Here is a 19,216-nt window from a genome sequence, read left to right on the forward strand (position 1 = left end):
GTAATCAGGATGACTTCGTGCCTGCTTCCCAGCCGTCACCTTGCACAACAGCCCGGCCGAAAATTCAATGCGATGCAAACTCAGTCAATACCAACATTTGCCGATACCCCCGAGTCGCCGCTGATGCTTATCTTCATACTTTTTTTTGATCTCCTCTCCCGTGAAGGAAAAATGAATTTCGCAGACGTTTAACGGCAATCTTCTAGATATCTTCGAAATCAGACATCTTAGGATGAAAATTATGCTAGATATTAGAGTGACAGGATGGCTTACTGAGGATTTATTTATCCTTAAGAGCATAGAGCCAAGATTCTATAACAAGGGTGCTCACCCCGTGCTCACCCATCCTCATCCTGAGTTCATTCAAATTACCCACCCTTGCCGGGCTAACCTAATGAAAGTTCTATTGCTGCTTTAGGGTGAGCTGGGTGCTAAGGGTCTTTGGACTATTGGCCACGTTTCATAGAAGGCTTAAGTACGGCTGAGCGGACGAGAATCCCTGTTCTCCACACCTTGTGACCGTAAGTACTGTTCCAAAAGAGAAAAAGAATTATCGAGATGATTTAGAAGAACCTAACTGTCCACATGTCAAATAGTCGGGTGTCACAGGGTGAGAAATGGGTGAGCGCTGCGCGACTAGGGTTGAGTAAGGTGAGTGCACATTAAACAAGGGGGGCATCAGGTGAGACAGGGTGAAGACAGGGTGAGGTTGGGACGAGACTAAGCTAATGCATATCTAACTACTGCACTAGTTTCCACGAGGCTTCCTTCTCCGACGAGGTCAATGAAAGATAGGTTATTATAAGTTAGTATCCAGCTAGCTAACAAATTAAAGAAAGTCTAATCATCCTTATCATCAATACCCTCTGTCAGGTATTTGGTGGCCTAAATTTCGGCACCGTTGAAGTTGTGGGCAAGCAACTTCGTCACGAGGTTTTGCCGTTGCTACTCAGTGAGAGGGGGTAGGTTTTGGGCCCTGTTGTCCAATAAAGGACCCGCTATATGATTAAAGGCCCGGCTTGATTATGGGCAATTCACCCCCTCGTCGGGGCCTAGAAAGTCTGCAACTCCTCATCTATACAGGATTAGAAAGGATAGGTACTCGGAGCTAGTCGGCTTAAAGTACTTCAACACGACAAAGTTATCTATGCGGATATCGTCGTGATGAATTCTCTTGTTTTGAGCGCGGATCTGGGTCTGGCATGCCAGGTCATCCTTTCCGAGGGTATTCCGGACTCGCAGACAACGTCCGTTGCCGGATCTAATACGTCGTTGTCATCATCGTTGCCATCATCGTTGCCATCGTCGTTGCCATTTCGCTGGTCAACTTCTCGATTTTGACCTGCATGGCCTTAACATCGACAAACAGTTGCAAGCCGCCAACATTGCCGACGGCACTTCCGTCATCGTTCCACTCCAGTTGAATCGACACCTCACCTTCTTTCTTGCGGTAAACTTTGTTTGAGAATCCGCAGGGTGCTTGTTGGCCATGGCCGTCCAGATTATGGGCACCTGTGATTATAAAAAGCACATGTATCGCCGTTCGAGACTTAGATCGCGGTGCACTCATCATGACGGTTGAGATGAACAGGATAAGAATAAAGGCTATGGCTATGATGAAGAAAACGCGACACTATCTTGCCCAGATATGCTGCGTTGGCGGTAGTTGTGGAGTTTAACGACGTGCTTAAGAGTGGCGTCGTAAAACTAGCTGTGCTAGGAGCCTTCTGCGTACTGCTGAAATTCAAACAATCTACATAAACCCAAGACTGTAACGCCTATTGTACTAATGTGAAGGACTTATTATTTGTGGCTATAAAGCTAAAAATGTGGTTACTATCGTAGCTGGACTCGCAGAGCTGCATGACCAAACTGCCACCTGTGTTGGTCGTAGCATACATCGCGTTCTCTATTGCCACAAGTGCCTTGCTTGCCATTGACTGAACCTGAATAACTTTCCTTACATAGAGTCCGGCCGTAGTGCTGATAGTTTGTGCAAACAAGAGGAGCGGTTGATCATCAGATGCTGCGTAGCCATTGTCCAGAACTTGCCATGGTGAGTAAGTCATGCCAACTTAGATCCTGTTGAAGTGAAGTAGATGTGTTCCAGATTTCTAAACACTCGACCTCGTCTTCTTCGGTTAGTTCTTGAACCATTGCCAAGAATATACAGCAAAGGCTTCTTTTTTCATACAGAGGAAAGACTAATATGTACTCGCATGGCAAGCTGAGGAAGAATTCTTTGCACAACAGGTGTTTCTGCACTACAATCAATTTAGAAAGAAAAGAAAGAAGGATTTTAAGATAGTGTGGATTGCTGAGACCACTACAAGGGAGCATGATGCCGACCCATAAAGGAATATTTAGCACTTTCAAACTCAGCAGCTGGCCATTTTTTCCATGCTTACTTTCATACGCTCCAAAATTTTCCAATTCTTTAAAGAGCTTAGGCTTTTTTTACGTCCATGTCCTCAATCATTCCATCCACATACATTTCTTCAAGACCATCGCCCGTAGGCTACAACATCCAAGTACTGCGACCGTTTCTCCTTATTCTCGCCAATATTGACAATAAAAATGCAGAGATTGAACAGTAATGAATTCAAAATTAAACGGCACATTCGGCCATTGCCATCTACAAATGGATGAATGTTCACGAAGACATGGGTGTACTTCGACGCAAGTGCGACAGTATCAATGTGCCCGTTTGCCTGGGCATCATTCATGTCGTCCTTCAGTTCACGGATCAAGGAGCTCATCAGCATTGGGATCATGCATGGGTCGGGGAACGCGTGAAGCCCAGCGGCTACATCAGCCTTTCGATAAGATCCAGAATAATTGGCCAAGGCATTCCGTCTGCATCAATCCTATGACGCAAGATGCTGTGCGTTTCGAGTATGATGCTTTCAGTCAGCTCGTTCTCCTGTAAGCATAGTTGCTTCAAACTAAAGGCAGCAGCCTTCGCGTGCTGAACTATTTCGCGTCGAGATTGTAAGACAGCAGTCGTGTTGGATGGCATATCTTTTCGTAACAAGCTCCTGTTTAAGAGTCAGAACTCTTTGGTGGTCTCCCCGATATCCTCAGGCGCCTCTTCGCCCCGGAATATCGCCATACTCAACTTAAGGGTTACTCCTATCTCTAATCCAGCTAGCTCAAGCATGTTGGAACCGTATACCATTAGAGCTAGAGAGCTCAGGATTTTCTCTTCAAGGGAAGCTTCTTCCTGTGACGAGAGACGGCTTTGAAAATGCCCAGACAAGTAGTTGCCGAGAGTGATGATCTCCGCAAGGGCATTGCCAGGATCGAAATCATCCTGCCCGATTTCATAGGCATACGCATCGTCCATGGCGATTGTGAAGTTTGTCTGGATTCCTTTGGGTTAAACGAGTCCGGACTGTGCCTTTTCCGCGCATTGACGATTTCATTTACTTTCGAAGGGGCTTGACGACATCGATACTCGCATCGATGCACATGACTGCTTTGTTCCATATTTCAACAATAAGAAAAGAATGAGCCGGCAAGAAAATTATTATCAGATCCATGGTTACGGTCTTGATGGGTGTTTTAGCAGAAATGTATTGATCATTCATATCCATCTTCGTATTGACCAAGGTGCACTTTCCGCCGAATTTGGTATTTACGTGGATTCATTTTTCCGAGTAATAAGTTATACGTCAAAATTGAGAGTTTAAAAAGTAGCTAAGCTTACAATGAGTATTTAAATATCGAGCCGAGCCCCACCCTTAATGCTCGCTGAGTCAGTGAGAGTCGCTCTTGGCACTTTCTCAGTCTAGCCACTTTAGAGCTAGTCTCTTAATGTCGATGCTGTCCTGAGTCTGACGCTTGGCTTACTATCCAATAAGTCACAATGGCGACCACAGGCTATCTTAATGCGACCTTATTGAGAGCTATCGATAACGCGAATGAGGTGATTCTACGTGCAGCGTTAAAGTCGATATGCGAGTTATCGGAAGAAAGCAGCAAGCAAGCGGCGCAGCTCCTCATTGTATCCTTGACCGAGTCTTCTCCAAAGTCCAATTCTCTGAAGCGCAAGATAAGAGATAAAAAATTTGAAGAAGCTAAAGAAGGATCATATCTAGACGGTGAAGGATCTGAAGAGGAAGATTCAGAAGAAGAAGATTCAGAAGACAACCTGTCGGAGAAAGAAGCGCCTGCACAAAAGAAGACAAAATCAGCAGAGGTGCCAAGATATGAGAAATGTGTGGATTGTGGAGAGACCTTTGATATCACGATGAACAATGCTGAGGCCTGCCGCACCCACGACGGTAGGTTTCCTAAGGAGCCCCGCCGACTTACCAAATGCACTGCTGATGTATTTATCCCCACACAGGCGAGCTGTATATCGATGAGGAATGCTTTCCTGATGATGATGAAATTGCCTATTCCATTGGGAATATCGATCCGTACACCGACTGGCGTCGAAAAACTTCTCCAGAGGGGTTTCTTTGGGACTGTTGCGAGGAGAACTGCGAAAATAAGGGTTGTTGTGTGGGTTACCACGTAGCGAGACCTACTTGCTTCGACAATAAGCTTTAAGTGAGAGTAGGAAAAAAAGAAAGTACAATGGCTGCTTCAGGCCTGATTTTTCCAATAATTACAAGTGATTTGTTTACTTGCTATCTATTAGCAGGTCAGATGGAGGTCAACATCAGCTCTGCGTATCTGGTAGGATGGTTGAATTCTGTCAGTAGTTTTCGGGAAGAGTCAGGAACCTTGGCATTGAAATTCAGAGTATTGATTATTGCTCAGTGCATAATGGGTAACACATTGGACAGCTCATACGGACGATAAGTGCATAGCTTTATGGAATAAATAGATCAATCAAACTTATCCCCTCAGCTGTCGTATGGATGAATTTTAGCGCGGTTTTTCTGCCAATACAGTCTCCATAATTACACCCGAAAAGGAATAGATTCATACTAATTCTAGCCAATTAAACATTATGATAGCTCTTCCTACATTTGCGTGTTTTATGGTACGGAGTACTTTTACATAAATAAAATAAGAGTTAATCAGAGCTATTTATCATGGGTGGGTAACCATTACAAGTTTATAGAAGCGGTCAGAAATATAAGCCAATAGTATCTATATATCCATCTCCACTTTGATATGCGCTAAAATTCATCCATACGACAGCTGAGATCAATCAATAATTGATTTTACGTCAGTCTGAAATTCTCATGGCATTAATGCTAGACAATAGCAGCTATACAAGTTAACTAGGTGTCATCGGAGTGACTCTATGCAATCTGCGGGGTCGGTCTATCCTTAAGATAAGAGACTTATTAAGAGTGTGGGGAAAGATTATAGATACAAGGTTGAGCGCAGGGACGAAGAGAGGCACAATGAGCCATTTAGAAAATGCAGCCTCTGGAGGTCTTCAATAAGTTCGTTTACCTCTATATAGGTGATATCTATCATAATCTTACCGTCATAATGCGAATAAAGAAGTTCGGAGAAGCTAAGCTAAAGTATGAGGGAGCTCCAAGTGAAGCTCAGAGCACTATCAGAATGTAGTCGTTTCTTCATTTCGAGAATGATTTACAGATGTGCGGGTCGCTACCTCCGTTTTTTCCCTTCATACTCAGTTAAGCCGTCTATAAAATATTTGAGAAAAATTTTTTTTTTTTTTTTTTTTTTTGATTTCGCATCTTCTAAGAATTAACGATCTTATACTACGAGCTTCTCGCAAAAACCTCTATAGAGCTCGCAGATGAACTTAATTCTTTCTTCAGATCGGATATACTAAGCCTCATAGTGTCAAAAAACATCCTTCTGCTCTAGTGTAGCATAAGAATAAATAAACCAACGGACAGGTTTCAAATGAAGCCGTAGGTGCTTTCTGATGTCTGTCCTCATTATGAATAATGTATGATGGATATTTGAAAAGAAGCTTCAGTATTTCATGGATTGATTAAGTTGTGCAAATATTAAAGAGCAGCACCCCTCGCTCGAAACCACTTCTGAGCATCTTCGATTCCAAGAATAGTAACCAAGATCATTCTCCCAAACAAGTCAATATCTTCTGGCATCGCACACTCCAAAGCGGACGACAACTCTAAATTATCGATTATGAAATGTGACTTACCTACCCACGCCACAGAGAAATCAAATGCACAGGGTGCATTCCATAAATGGGCCGACATATACCAAGAGTGATCAAGACCAAGTCTCCCATCACAATAGCCAGGAATATTACCATGCAGAATTTCATCAATTCGAACAAATGCGAATGCGAATAGCGCCGTCCGCCGCGCGGATTCTTGCAAGATCCAGGCATTCCAAAAGTCGGCGATAGATTCCATAGATGGAGGAAGAAGTTTAGTCAAATCTTGTGTCCTTGGAAGATATAAAATCTTTAAATAAGAAAGGACAGAAGACTTGAGTGCTGCAAAAAGACGTTCCGCAGTTACTTGAGAGCGGACGTCCTCATCGAACAAACAAATGATCTGATAAAAGATCAAAGCTTGAGTTCGAGCCACCAATTCGAGGAGTGATGTTGGCTCTGGTGTTGATAGTAGGTCTTTTGCGCGAGAATTAAGTAGAGCCGTTATGACTGGCGCATTGATTTCATTCTTGGACATATATAGTGAACAGCAGGCGTATGCATCTAGGATGCCATGTTAAAAGGGTTTAGTTATATACTTAGGTATGATAGAATTTGCATACCTTGCATATCCTTAGGCATATAATTTTTATAAAGTTGTGGGTGACACCAGGGGGTCTGGTTTTCAAGAACCATCATTCTAGGTGCATCTTCGAGGACATCTACAGCAAATTTCAGATGAGACGCAAAAATCTGTGGGATAGTTCTATTGGATCGTATCCTTGGTATTTGTATCAGCAGATGTGGTGGAGCTTCTATTTCCAGCGATATCGGGTAAAGAATCCGATCAAAGTCATAGCTCGACTGCATTTCTGTTCTGTCGAACAAGGAAAGGTCATTATTGATTGTACAAAGATTGCGGTTGTTATCAAGAGTACCGGGCTCTTGGAGAGGCTGACACAGAGTATCAGCCCAGTCCAAAGATTGAGCTTCTTGGAGATCTGTATATGCTGGTTGTCTTCCAGGATAGATGCAAGGAAGGTTCTTGTGCGCACATCTTGAACACGGGTATACAAGGTCACAGCGCCTCTTCGCAGCCTTGCAGGCTTCACAGGATTTGCGACGCGGTGGAGGTGTCTCATACATGGTGAGATGATGAATTAGGAAGAAAATTGAGATCTACGCAGCTGCTGACCGTTTATGATTTAGCGTGCGGAATTCCGCACGCTAACAGGAATGAGGGCCCATCTAACCAATCATCAATCACCACAGAGCGGAGTTCCACCACCACTATGACTGAACAACTATATAAATGGTAAATATCCCGAGAATTGAGTGGTCTAAAAAAGCATCCAAGTCTATGCTCCAGCTTTTTCTTACTTAAGATGTCTTTACCAATCGTCTTCGTCTGTGGGGCAACAGGAACCCAGGGCGGCGCCCTCGCTCATCATCTACTTGAGCAGGATGTTGAGGTCCATACTATCACCCGGGATTTGAATTCTGTATCGGCCCAAAATCTTCAACAGCGTGGTGTACATATCACAGAAGGAAACTTTGACGACGAGGAGATCATGAAAAAGAGCATGGCCAACTGCACGACTCTATTTCTCAATTTGACACCCAACCACTCAATCCCCACTGGTGAACTTGAGCAGGCTAAAAGGCTCATCTCAATCGCCAAACAAGTTGCTGTCAAGCATATCATCTATACCAGCACCGTGGTTAGCAGAGATCCCGAACGACTTCGCTACTGGAATCCCGACAGTTACTTGGGTATGAGTATTCTGTTGAAGCAGTCCATTGAGAATGAAGTGAGAGATTCAGGTTTTGATGCTTGGACTATTTTGCGGCCGGGAAACTTCATGTCCAACTTTCTGAATCCGCTCGTCAAGTTGTTGTACCATAATTTCGTTGAAACGGGAAACCTCGTAACCGCCTTCACCAATGAGACTATCATCCCTATGATAGACCCCAACGATATCGGGAAGTTTGCAGCAGCAGCAGCTCTGGACCAAGCCAAGTTCAACAATAAGGAAATTGAGATTGTATCGCAAATGATGACACTGGAGGAGGTGATGCGGGACTTATCACTTGCGACAGGAAAGGTGAAGCAGGCTACGTTTTTATCCGAGGAGGAAGTCGAAAAACTGGCGTTGCTGGATCCGATGGTACAAGTACAAAGGGCTATGCGTGACATGTCTTAGTTGGTGGATTTCGAAAGGGTGAAAGAGTGGAATATTGAGCTGGGTAGCTTTTCTCAATTTTTGAATCGAGAAAAAGAGCGGGTGCAGGAATCATATCTCTAGGTGCACTACCAACTTTGGAAGGGTATGGAATTTACATGTTCTGGGGATATAGTTTTTCTTTGTTTCGTGGGATGTTCCTGAGATCCTACGAGGACTATAGGACGCGATATATAAGCACATTCCTGTTGTATTAGCTCATTTGATTTTCCCATTCAATCGCTATAAATTATATCAAAATTTTAGCTACTGATACTTGAATTTCTAGATTCACTGACATTGCTACTAAAATGGCGTTCAAAGCATCAAAACGTACATTAAACGCACCCAAATCTGCATTAAGACGCTAATTCATTCGTTGCCCGCTTTGGGAAAGCACAAGACCCATTTACTAAATGATGGCTTGACCTTGGTCAACAGCGGGGGATTGTTTAAGATGGCGTTGACCGAATTGATTTTTGATTAGGAATAATGAGGTGGGGGTTGAGTTGCTCCGAGAAGGTGATAGACTCACTGAGCACTACCAAAGGTTTAAAGCCAATGGCTCATATATGAAGTGGATTACCAATGGTTTACTTCAAGACTGGTTGATAATCGACTGCAGAGCTTCTCAGCCGAAGCTATACCGTAGTAAGTATTCACACGATATGCCTATATTAGTTGAAGTCGCTCATACAAGTATAGATCAACCAAGCACGAAACTGTGGCGTGCGGTCTTTCTTGGCAGCTTATCGGAAGTTAAGATCCTTGACCAAGATAACCATACTATCGTGAATCGGTTTTGCTTGACTGGCCGAACGGTCTAGAAGGGGTGTTACATGTATTATTAGGCAACTTTGTATTTCCCGTTTGCTCAGTCCTTTTACTTAGTCAAGGTATACATGTTGGCTTACACTCAAAGTGCCTCAATTCTAATAGTAAAAATGTATTATACATCCATGACACAGAGCTTCCGTAGATCAATCCATGTACTTGGCTGCATAATCATTCGCCGGAACCAGATTGTCAGAGGCGTAAGATGGCCTTTTTAGCCATCATCTCCATCTGCCCAAGATCTTCGATCTCCTCATAAGAATCATATGCACTCTCAATAAACCCAAGTGAAAGATTGGTGTACTCCTTGTGCACTGGGATACTCTCCTGATCAAGTCGGGACCACAGCTCGCCCGGTAATTCCAATATTCGTATCCACCTAGGTAGTTCGAGCTGCGGGAAATCTTCCATCTATCATGAAGAAGAGCTTTAGTGGTATATAATAACTCACAGCATTCAATTTTGCATAGTAGTATTTACCCTCTGTAGCATGTGTGAGTGAGTATCCTGTGGCATATAATGTTTTCTTCTTGTTCTTCTCACTAACTTTCATCAAACTAAAAGTTTTCTTCAGCGCTCCCATTATACTCCTATTTTCGGGACGATAGATCATCCTAGTTTAGAACCTGTCTCTCTAGATATACGCTAGATCTCCTTGTTATTACAGTACAAGAGGCATAGTCAAATATTTAGATGGAGGTCCTGGATAAACTTATAGCTTTGATGCTTGCAGCTTGATAATGAACTGAGGGACTTGGATGTTCTCGGTTACTCAAAATTATAATCTAAAGATGAAATTCTTCGGCTAGCACAAGAGTAAGTCACATTTCTATTACATCTCCTTGTTTCGACGCTAATGTGATGACCTGTAATAAGGACATTACCACTTCACCCCTCAATTTCGTAGTAAAGCGTGGGAGTGAAGAACTTGTGAAGCTGCTACTAGAAAATGGCGCCGATTCCAATAGGATTAGCTATAGTTCACCACTTCATTACACAGCAATAAAGGAGCTGATATTATACACAGAAATAAATACTATAGACCTACAGCTCTTTATAACGCAGTAAGAATTGCAATTGAAGAAGCTGAGAAACCTTTAGAGAATGGCGCTGATGTGATGACCGGTAACTAAACAACCTCTTATTTCGTAGGGAGCGAAGAAGCTATGAGACTTCTATTAGATAACGGCGCCTATGATGGCACGATGTTGTGAGGGCTCTATACCCCTTGGTTCTACAATATGTAGTGGAACGAAAGAATTATGACTTTTTTCTGGAGAATGGCGCTGCTGAGTCCAAAAACATCGAGTATGGGCTATTTTACCCATCGTTCTGCACATAACATGGAAATATATAACTCATGAGGCTTCTGTTGAAGTGTGGTGCTAATGTGATGGTTCTATATCGTGGCATGGTAGCAATTCACCACGCAGTAATAACTGGAAAAGAAGAAATGGCGAGGCTTCTGTTATATAGTAGTGCTGATTAAATGTCCAAAGATGAGGATAGTTATACACCCGTAATAAATTGGTAACTTATGAAAGCGGCCGGTTATTCAGCATGCTGACTGTATTTTCTTGAACGTAGAAACAACAAAATATTTTACAGTGTAAGGGTCAATAAAAGTCTATGATTTAGGATCAATAGGTCTTGGGGTGAATGTGAAGTGAACTATTCATACGGAGTATATTCTGGTAGTAAATTTAAACCTCATTTAAGAATTACTCCGTATTTCAGAATCGCCATCGACGCCTAAGTGGGCTAGACGCCAGCCCAATTTGCCCAAAGGTGCCTAGGTGGGTCTGAATTATGCATGTTTGCTATCATTAGATGCATTCTCCAAATTCATCTTATGCATTACAGAGATATCTAGATCTTTGGCTTAATACCGGCATTACTCGTACTGCTACTCCGTACTGAGTAATCGGTTCTATTAAATCTTGTAATTTACAATTTCCTACACATTTCCAGACATTTATAGAACGCAATAGGTCAGTCAGCCTCAGCCACCCTATAGAATGTTTTATAAGAGAGATCGACAATCCCCCAGCCACGGCATGTTTCACGCCACAACCTTGAATTCCTGGAAGAGGAGCAGGAGTACGGAATAACGGATCAATTCTATTTGATGTATGCCAAAACTTCAGGGTCTGACGTGCTCCACGGTTTCATGGTTCCAGTTTCATAATTAGTGGGACAAGGGCTGAGCTACGGCTGAGTTAGAGGAAATAAGGAATAGGGAAATAGGGTGGGACAGCAAGGCTCCACAGAGGAAGTAATGGGAGTCAGGGGGTGAAGCCATGTGTTTTAGTTACAAGTTCGGAATGTTTACAGAGTAAGAGCCTCCGGTACTGAGTACTGTAACTTGGGACCGGTATGTGACGAACCCCGGAATCCCCCTTTACCCTTTACCCTTTTTCAACCTTCACACTCTCTTCCCCAACTTTCACTCGCTTTCGACTCCAACCCCTCCAACCCCCTCTAAATCTGAAGAATTCAAATTTGAGATATCACTCTTCCTTCGGGGTACTCATTTTACAGCCTTGTGGCGCGGATTCGGATTACGCCTCGCCCCGCCTGGACCGAGCGATTATCCCCGAGAAAAAAAATACAACACTCGCTTTTCCCTTCTTTTCATGATCACTTCGAGTCATCCGATGTTCCTGAGGCTCTGTGGATGCTGAATCCCAACAATCACTCTTTCGCTCTTCCCCCCTACCCCCTGCTTCTACCAAATTACCGGTTGCTTATCCGACCAAATCCGCCAAGCCATCCAAACACAACCTCCTGGCACGCTCGGAACGTTCTAGCTTATCGGGGCAACATTTCTTATCAATAACGCCATCCCTTTCCCAAAGGAACTTCATATATTTAGCGAAATTTACCACTAGGTGGTTTATACCGCCATTGTGTATCCCATACATCACTCCGCGGCCGTGAGCTCCGCTACGGAGCCCCTCAGCAAGATTCCGTCTCACGAGTCACGCGCCTCCCTCTTGGGAGGCTCGTTCGATCCTTCGTTTCGTCCAGAACCTACAGGGTTCCGCCCTCGAGAAGGTTATGCCAATCCTTCAGCACGTCCGATTACTACGCGCAGAATCTACCTTCCAAACACGCAATGGACCTGGGCATTCGCCATCGTGACTTTTGTCCAGACCGTCGTCACACTCGGTCTAGAAATGTATGAGCCCGACCCCCAACTTCAATTGTGCTTCTGCCACTAACCATTTGATTCCACAGTTACATTTTTGTAAATTTCCAAACCCAAGAAGTCCCCAACGACAGTCCTTCCTCTAAAACCATCCCAACTTTCTTGGCTCTATACAGTTTCGGATTTTTGTATGAGTTGGTGCTGGTATACGATGCCCTTCGAATGAAAAATACCATTCAGATTATCGGCCTGTGTATGTGCAACGTTGGTCTTTTGATCTATGGAGCAGTACAAGTCAATCAAATCCGGACTGCAGTCACTGTTTTGTTCGATAACAAAGCCATCAAACCTGAGGTTTGGGCAGAGTCGGAACCTTTTCTCATCGTTATTCCCTGCATTGTTGCCATCGGAAGTATTCTGATAACCTTTGTGGCATGGAAGTTGTATGACGAGTTCGCGTGGACAATCTACAAACATATCAGTGCCGATCTGCGCATGAAACGCCGGTATCTGACGTACCAGGTGGGTTTTACAATTAGTGGTAGATGTATTTTGACTTGTGTCTGACTTGTTGACAGATTTACATCGCTCTTTTGAAGTTCGATTTCTTCTTCTTCCTTGGCTTCACCGTGCAGTTCCTAGTCGTGGTTTCGGACACACATAATGCCGAGTTCTATCTCACAATCATTGCTGTCCCAGTGACAATCATTATCCTCGCCCTTGCTGCCTGGTTTGTTCGACGCGAGACCACCGTTGGGATGATCGTCATCATTGTAAGTCAGCCAGTGCGTGCATGAATTCTCCACCTTCTAACTCTCCCTTGTAGCTTCTGCTCTTCGCTGCAATGGCTTATTTCTGCTTCAAGCTATTCCGTATGTATGCGCCAGCGACTTTCCCGCAATACTTACCCGCTCGACCCTCAATGACCTTCTTCGCTATCATCACTCTTGCTTTGATCGTCACCACCATTATCAACGCCTGCATGTGTGCAAACAACTTCAGCCGCGGATTGAAGCCACATATCAATAGCAGGAAGAAGTCGAAAGCAGAGGAGAAAAACACCGAGCTTCAATCCAACCTCGGCTTGTCACCAGTACCATCTCGAATGATGATCGACTAATCCCCCCAAAATAATCATGCTTACAATCTATTTCATATTGGGTGATGTTTCCCTCAGCATTCCTTTCATAAGCGTGCTTTTATGCTTTCCCTTTGCCTTTTCCTTTTTGTTGCTGGGTTTGATATTTAAGCCTGACTACCTTTTCTCAATTTGGGCCCTGGCCCTCGATATGATACCTCCACCTCCATTTACCCCTGCCGCATTGGTGCGCTTGAACGGGTCAAATTTTCTGTGATTTTAATTCCTTGACCTATTGACTCACTTTTCACATAACCTTCACGAGCACTGGTGGCGTTTTTTTGGATATGATTCCCGGAGATGTTTTCTTTCCTCCATGTCACTTATGACAAGTTTCTTACCTTTCGGACAATCTCTGAAAGACCACTCAATAGTCGAAGATCTCAAAATTCAAGATTACATATAAATGATACCATATTTTGAGAAGTTTACAACATCTCTCAACAAGTAAAGTGACGACTATGAAGATCCGACTCCGATTGGTCAATGTTCTGTATTATATAACCAAAGTTACCAAAATAAGGAGTGGACGTAACATTACCCGTACCATCCCTGTCAAATCAGGAAACCGCGATCGTGGCCTCAACTCCGCAAACCTCGCCATCCCCGACTCCACAACTTCTTTCTCTTCTCGCCATTCCTTTCGTTCTATCATTCCCATTTTTACACACACTCAATCAGAATGGTAAGATACCACCCAACCCAATTGGCCATCATCAGCCTAGCTCTTTAGCATCTTATCCCGACTGGGGAGCACAAACCTCCTTTCCACCAATATCCCCGTTCCAATAGACTAACCATCATATTTACAGGCCTCTCCCCGTCCTGCCTCCCCTCTCACTTCGGGTGCCGAGTCCGGTCCTGACTCCAAGTCTGCTGGAGCTGGAGCTGTTGCCGCCTCCGGCTCCTCTATCGGACGTACCTCTTCCCCTACTGCCCCCGGTGGTCCTCGCGCTGCTATGCGCCGCCGTGCTGCAGCCGACCACAAGGAGTCTCTTCGCAATGCCCGCCCCAGCTCAACCCGCTCTGCTGGTGCTGGTGGTTCGTCCGGCACCATGCTGAAGCTGTACACTGACGAGAGCCCCGGTCTGCGGGTGGATCCCGTCGTCGTCCTGGTGCTGAGTCTTGGATTCATCTTCTCCGTTGTCGGTCTACACGGTATGTATAATGCTCTTATATCGAGGTAGAATTGAACTGGAGCTAATTATTATATAAATAGTCATCGCGAAGATCACCCGCAAGTTCTCCGCTTGAACAATTCCATTGATTTAATACGATCTGCGCACCCTCTACAAACATTCTCCATATTATCCGCTCACTTTGTCCTCGAGTCGGATCTTGTGACAACGCAATTTCCACCTTGACACCCTCAACCCCACCACCCATTCTACTATACCCCGTGACATTTGGTTCTTTCCGTTGAAGGCGCCGAGATCCTTAAAACTTGCTTTCGTTGGTATGCTTCAGTCTTCCCTATTCTCTTGTCATGTGCGGTGTTGTCATTTCAATAGAAATACCACGGTCTGCAGCACCTGGGTTTCGGGTATTTCTCCTTCGACTATTACTGTATTTTGAGAAACTAGGTTATCAACTTAATTCAAGCCTTCTAACTTTTATGCTGAATGAAAACTGAATAAGGAGAGCAAAGAATGGTTCTCAGCGAAATAATCATGAAGTACTTGGGCATGGAATTTTGAAATATCTAACGGTAGCGGTTTCCAATTCTCAATTAATCTGCTTATTTTTCTAGCTTTCCTGGACTCTTCTTGCTTCATATTAACATGCAATCTCGAGCTCGATATTTGTTTTATTCCAATCTAGAAAATTGTTGCCACCGGTTATAAAAAAAATAAACTTGGAATACTACCTACGCCCATTTCATCACCACCAAGTGGATTGACACTTGGCTTATACCCACAGCAAAGACAGCCTTGGGTTACCCCGAAGTTCACTAAAGGCATTCAAAATGCTCCAGATCACTTCTACTTCTCTAGAGCTGATTCCATGGATGACGCCGAATCCTTGAGACTAAGTATCCCGAGGTTCATTTCCAACATGGAGGAATTGCTAGTACTTAATAGCCCTTGATTTTATTAGACCGTGGAATGTCGCTGCTGCCTTCGAGGCTTTCTCTGAAGATTGTAGCCAAAGCCGTATACGACATACATGCCGCTCATGAGACCAAAAGTTGTAGGGCTGAAGTGATAATACCAAGTGAACTTCAGGTGTAACTAGCCTTTTATATCAAATTAGATAATCGAAGGCCACCAAACTTGTCAGTAATCCGAGGTTGGTGTGGCACGTGGTGTAGAAACTCGGGATTATTGAGTACATTGGTGTTGAGTATACTGGTAGCCCTGGAGGAGAATGATGTTTACAGGCTATAGGTACTTATACCAGAGGAATGAACGTGGAGGAGTTTGGAAATAGAAAGTTAAGAAAAACACCAAAAATTCATCAACCCGCTAGAGCAAGCCATTGCCCTGCCCTGGCTGTTGTAGGCTATAGCTGCGACATCTCGTGTTCCAGAGCAATGAGGCTCTCCCGCGCAGGTCCCCGAATATCCCTCCTAACCTGAATTACCAAATTCAGTCCGGAAATTGAGGTCTATCATATAAGCTAGATTGAATCTTTCGAATTCTTTCACACTAGATACTCTTAACTATATGGGAATCTCCGTCATTGTATTTCACTAACGAAATACTAATACTCATATACATAAATCGCAGTCACTAGACACTGAAGATAACATTGGCTCCGTAATAAACTTTAGATGACGATAGAGATTGTGTATGTTTATTGGTTATATTAGCTATCGACTATCAAGGGTCCAAAGAACTTGACGTCTATCTTATCTCACACTTTAACAACCAATGACAATTAACCAAATTAAACATTGAGCTTGAATTTAGGCGATTGGAAATCTCACATCAAACGCCGCTTTCCTTAATTTCTTGTTCTTCTTATTCTCGTTGATATTGGGATTTCTTGCCGTGATACAATAGGACTCCACCACCCAACCTCTCCCCACAGACATTGGACCCATTACAAAAGATAAAGTATTAGATGAATTGAAACCTCTTATCTGACCCCTCAATGAACTCCCTATCTAATCTCTGAAATAATCATACGCATTGACTTAGGTTAGATTGATAATTGAAGAGAGCCGAAATCTGCGAGGTCGGAGCTTTCAGTACATAAGTCTGGAATGTTTGTATCACTTTGCTTTGCTTTATCAACCTGGAATGTCCTATAGCTCTGAACCTTTTCTACTCCGAATTCTAGCCCCTCCATGTTCTTCTAGAATGAACATTATCTAACCTTGGAACACTCGACCTGGTTACATCATCGCTATCTACTTCAATTCGGAATATTTATTATAATTCCCCCTCACCCCAATTGATCTATTCCAAACTTCTCACCCTGCAACTATGTCGGGGCCAGAATTTTTTGCAGTTCCCCTGTCCAAGGGCTTTGGATATGGCATTGCCCTAGGACTTGGATTTGCCTTTGCACTATTGATGATTTTTATCACTTGGGCGTTGAAAAGGTACCAGAATGAAGTCCAAACTTCCGAAATGTTCTCGACTGCAGGTCGCTCTGTCAAATCTGGACTTGTCGCTGCTGCTGTGGTGAGTAGCTGGACATGGGCCGCTACACTTTTACAATCTTCCTCTGTGGCATACATGTATGGTGTTTCGGGACCATTCTATTATGCATCTGGTGAGCTTGAACAATATATCTAGTTTGTTCCCTTGTCTTACTTCTACAGGTGCAACTGTTCAAATCCTTCTATTCGCTACGTTGGCAATTGAGCTGAAAAGACGGGCTCCGAATGCTCACACTTTTCTCGAAGTAGTCCGCGCCCGCTATGGAACAACTGTGCACGTTGTTTTCATCGTGTTCTGCCTCATGACCAACGTCCTCGTCACAGCTATGCTGCTCACAGGTGGATCAGCAGTTCTCACAGCCCTCACCGGCATTTCTACTGCGGCAGGATGTTTTCTCCTCCCCATTGGCGTTGTCCTCTATACTGTTTTCGGCGGTATCAAGGCCACCTTCCTAACTGACTACATGCACACCGTTGTCATTCTGGTCATTATCTTCCTCTTTGCTTTCTCTGCTTATGCTACCAATGCCGAGCTTGGTTCTCCTGGAAAAGTTTATGATGCGTTGGTTGCTGCTGCAAACAGACATCCTGTTGATGGAAATGCAGAAGGCAGCTATCTTACCATGCGATCGAAGGAGGGTGCTATCTTCTGGATTATCAATCTGATCGGTATGTCAAATATCGCCTTTTTCCAGCCAATCATTTACTAACTTAGTATAGGTAACTTCGGGTTCGTCTTAAGATACTTCTAATGATATGGATTTCAACTAATATCATCTCTAGAACCGTGTTCCTGGACAATGGCTACTACAACAAGGGTAAGGATCCCAAACCAGCTGTGCTCATCCAATTCTTACTAACTTGACTAGCTATCGCCGCAAGCCCAGTGCATGCATTCCCAGGCTACGTGATTGGCGGCCTCTGCTGGTTTGCAATTCCTTGGCTATGCGCCACAACAATGGGTCTCGCAGCCCTAGCACTCGAAGGCACGGAGCGAATGAGCAATGCCGACGTCTCAGCTGGCCTCGTCCTCCCCTTCGCCGCCGTAAAGCTCCTAGGATACAGCGGCGCAGTAGCAACAACTCTAATGATCTTCATGGCCGTGACATCAGCCTTCTCTGCCCAATTAATCGCTGTATCGTCAGTATTCACATACGACATCTTCCAAGCCTATATCGAACCCACAGCCAAGGGTAAGAAACTCGTTTGGATCTCGCACGCTTCCTGCATCGTCTACTCGATCATCATGGCCGGTTTCGCAACTGGTCTCCACTATGCCGGTGTCGGAATGGGCTACCTTTACCTCCTCATGGGCGTGATCATCTCCTCAGCCGTAATCCCAGGTGCTATGACTCTTCTATGGAAGGGCCAGAACTGGATTGCTGCTGCTGCGTCTCCACCACTTGGTATGGCTGTTTCTCTTACTGCCTGGCTTGTGACCACGAAAACTCAATACGGCACTTTCACCGTCGAAACCACTGGAGCCAAGTAAGTGCCAGCACAATTGCAAAAGATCCATCTCAGTTCAAACTAACAATTCATAGCTACCCAATGCTAGCAGGCAACGTCGCCGCCCTCCTAAGCCCAATAGTCTTTGTCCCAGTCTTCACCTACGCCTTTGGCCCACAGAATTACGACTACGTATCGATGCAACAAATCAGCAGAGTAGACGACACAGACGTTGCGACCGCAGCGCACGTAGATATAGAGCTGATTCCCGGCGAAGTACAAAGCAACCTCACACCAGCGGAAGCAGAGAAAGAAGCCAAGCTACTCAACCGGGCGGCTTTCTACTCACGAAACCTAACAATCTTCATGACACTTGCCATGATGATACTCTGGCCGATCCCCATGTATGGCTCGTCGTATGTGTTTAGCAAGAAGTTCTTCACGGGCTGGGTTGTTGTTGGGTTGATTTGGCTTTTCTGCACTTTCTTTGGAGTCGTTATTTTCCCACTTTGGGAGGGTAGGAAGAGTATTGTGCGGGTTGTGCGCATGATGGCTCGTGACGCTGTTGGAAAGAAGCCGTCACTTTATCATGGTCGTGCTGAAGAGACGCATCCTTCTAGTGCTGCTACACCGACTGAGATTACGGAGAAGGATAAAGCGGCGGTAGCTTATTCTTGATATTTAAGATGGTTTCAATGTTTATTAGATGAATGGCTTATGTCTTGATGGTTATGTTTTATTAGAA

General features: G+C 44.3%; 11 protein-coding genes across 11 annotated transcripts; 5 read left to right on the top strand and 6 right to left on the bottom strand.

Annotated features, from left to right (window-relative positions):
* Positions 1-1,261: 1,261 nt before the first annotated feature.
* Positions 1,262-1,570, bottom strand: N7495_005055 (uncharacterized protein; the record flags this gene model as incomplete). Its single annotated transcript, XM_057207706.1, has 1 exon — positions 1,262-1,570. The coding sequence occupies one exon, from the start codon at positions 1,568-1,570 to the stop codon at positions 1,262-1,264; it is 309 nt and encodes a 102-aa protein (XP_057061480.1).
* A 208-nt stretch (positions 1,571-1,778) lies between these two features.
* On the bottom strand, positions 1,779-2,069 carry N7495_005056 (uncharacterized protein; the record flags this gene model as incomplete). Its single annotated transcript, XM_057207707.1, is given in 2 exon segments — positions 1,779-1,946; positions 1,965-2,069. 2 exon segments carry the CDS (start codon positions 2,067-2,069, stop codon positions 1,779-1,781), a joined length of 273 nt encoding a protein of 90 aa, XP_057061481.1.
* Positions 2,070-2,498: 429 nt separating this feature from the next.
* On the bottom strand, positions 2,499-2,774 carry N7495_005057 (uncharacterized protein; the record flags this gene model as incomplete). The annotated part of the gene is made up of 1 exon (XM_057207708.1): positions 2,499-2,774. One exon carries the CDS (start codon positions 2,772-2,774, stop codon positions 2,499-2,501), a length of 276 nt encoding a protein of 91 aa, XP_057061482.1.
* A 275-nt stretch (positions 2,775-3,049) lies between these two features.
* N7495_005058 (uncharacterized protein) lies at positions 3,050-3,346 on the bottom strand (the record flags this gene model as incomplete). The annotated part of the gene is made up of 1 exon (XM_057207709.1): positions 3,050-3,346. The coding sequence occupies one exon, from the start codon at positions 3,344-3,346 to the stop codon at positions 3,050-3,052; it is 297 nt and encodes a 98-aa protein (XP_057061483.1).
* A 522-nt stretch (positions 3,347-3,868) lies between these two features.
* N7495_005059 (uncharacterized protein) lies at positions 3,869-4,525 on the top strand (the record flags this gene model as incomplete). Its single annotated transcript, XM_057207710.1, has 1 exon — positions 3,869-4,525. The coding sequence occupies one exon, from the start codon at positions 3,869-3,871 to the stop codon at positions 4,523-4,525; it is 657 nt and encodes a 218-aa protein (XP_057061484.1).
* Positions 4,526-5,951: 1,426 nt separating this feature from the next.
* Positions 5,952-7,213, bottom strand: N7495_005060 (Zn(II)2Cys6 transcription factor domain-containing protein; the record flags this gene model as incomplete). The annotated part of the gene is made up of 3 exons (XM_057207711.1): positions 5,952-6,079; positions 6,110-6,631; positions 6,691-7,213. The coding sequence occupies 3 exons, from the start codon at positions 7,211-7,213 to the stop codon at positions 5,952-5,954; spliced, it is 1,173 nt and encodes a 390-aa protein (XP_057061485.1).
* Positions 7,214-7,452: 239 nt separating this feature from the next.
* On the top strand, positions 7,453-8,271 carry N7495_005061 (NmrA/HSCARG family protein; the record flags this gene model as incomplete). The annotated part of the gene is made up of 1 exon (XM_057207712.1): positions 7,453-8,271. One exon carries the CDS (start codon positions 7,453-7,455, stop codon positions 8,269-8,271), a length of 819 nt encoding a protein of 272 aa, XP_057061486.1.
* A 1,044-nt stretch (positions 8,272-9,315) lies between these two features.
* N7495_005062 (uncharacterized protein) lies at positions 9,316-9,706 on the bottom strand (the record flags this gene model as incomplete). Its single annotated transcript, XM_057207713.1, has 2 exons — positions 9,316-9,534; positions 9,575-9,706. The coding sequence occupies 2 exons, from the start codon at positions 9,704-9,706 to the stop codon at positions 9,316-9,318; spliced, it is 351 nt and encodes a 116-aa protein (XP_057061487.1).
* Positions 9,707-12,014: 2,308 nt separating this feature from the next.
* N7495_005063 (uncharacterized protein) lies at positions 12,015-13,394 on the top strand (the record flags this gene model as incomplete). Its single annotated transcript, XM_057207714.1, has 4 exons — positions 12,015-12,331; positions 12,364-12,796; positions 12,853-13,047; positions 13,101-13,394. Coding segments are annotated over 4 exons (1,239 nt in total), but the record flags the coding sequence as incomplete, so codon positions are not given.
* Positions 13,395-14,094: 700 nt separating this feature from the next.
* Positions 14,095-14,666, top strand: N7495_005064 (SEC61-beta family protein; the record flags this gene model as incomplete). The annotated part of the gene is made up of 3 exons (XM_057207715.1): positions 14,095-14,097; positions 14,225-14,570; positions 14,632-14,666. 3 exons carry the CDS (start codon positions 14,095-14,097, stop codon positions 14,664-14,666), a joined length of 384 nt encoding a protein of 127 aa, XP_057061489.1.
* Positions 14,667-16,843: 2,177 nt separating this feature from the next.
* On the top strand, positions 16,844-19,149 carry N7495_005065 (sodium:solute symporter family protein; the record flags this gene model as incomplete). Its single annotated transcript, XM_057207716.1, has 6 exons — positions 16,844-17,135; positions 17,185-17,691; positions 17,743-17,752; positions 17,806-17,840; positions 17,892-18,510; positions 18,567-19,149. 6 exons carry the CDS (start codon positions 16,844-16,846, stop codon positions 19,147-19,149), a joined length of 2,046 nt encoding a protein of 681 aa, XP_057061490.1.
* Positions 19,150-19,216: the final 67 nt, after the last annotated feature.

This window comes from Penicillium taxi (assembly GCF_028828555.1).
Source record: "Penicillium taxi strain IBT 34144 chromosome Unknown utg000004l_segment0_segment0, whole genome shotgun sequence".
Classification (NCBI taxonomy): Eukaryota; Fungi; Ascomycota; class Eurotiomycetes; order Eurotiales; family Aspergillaceae; genus Penicillium; species Penicillium taxi.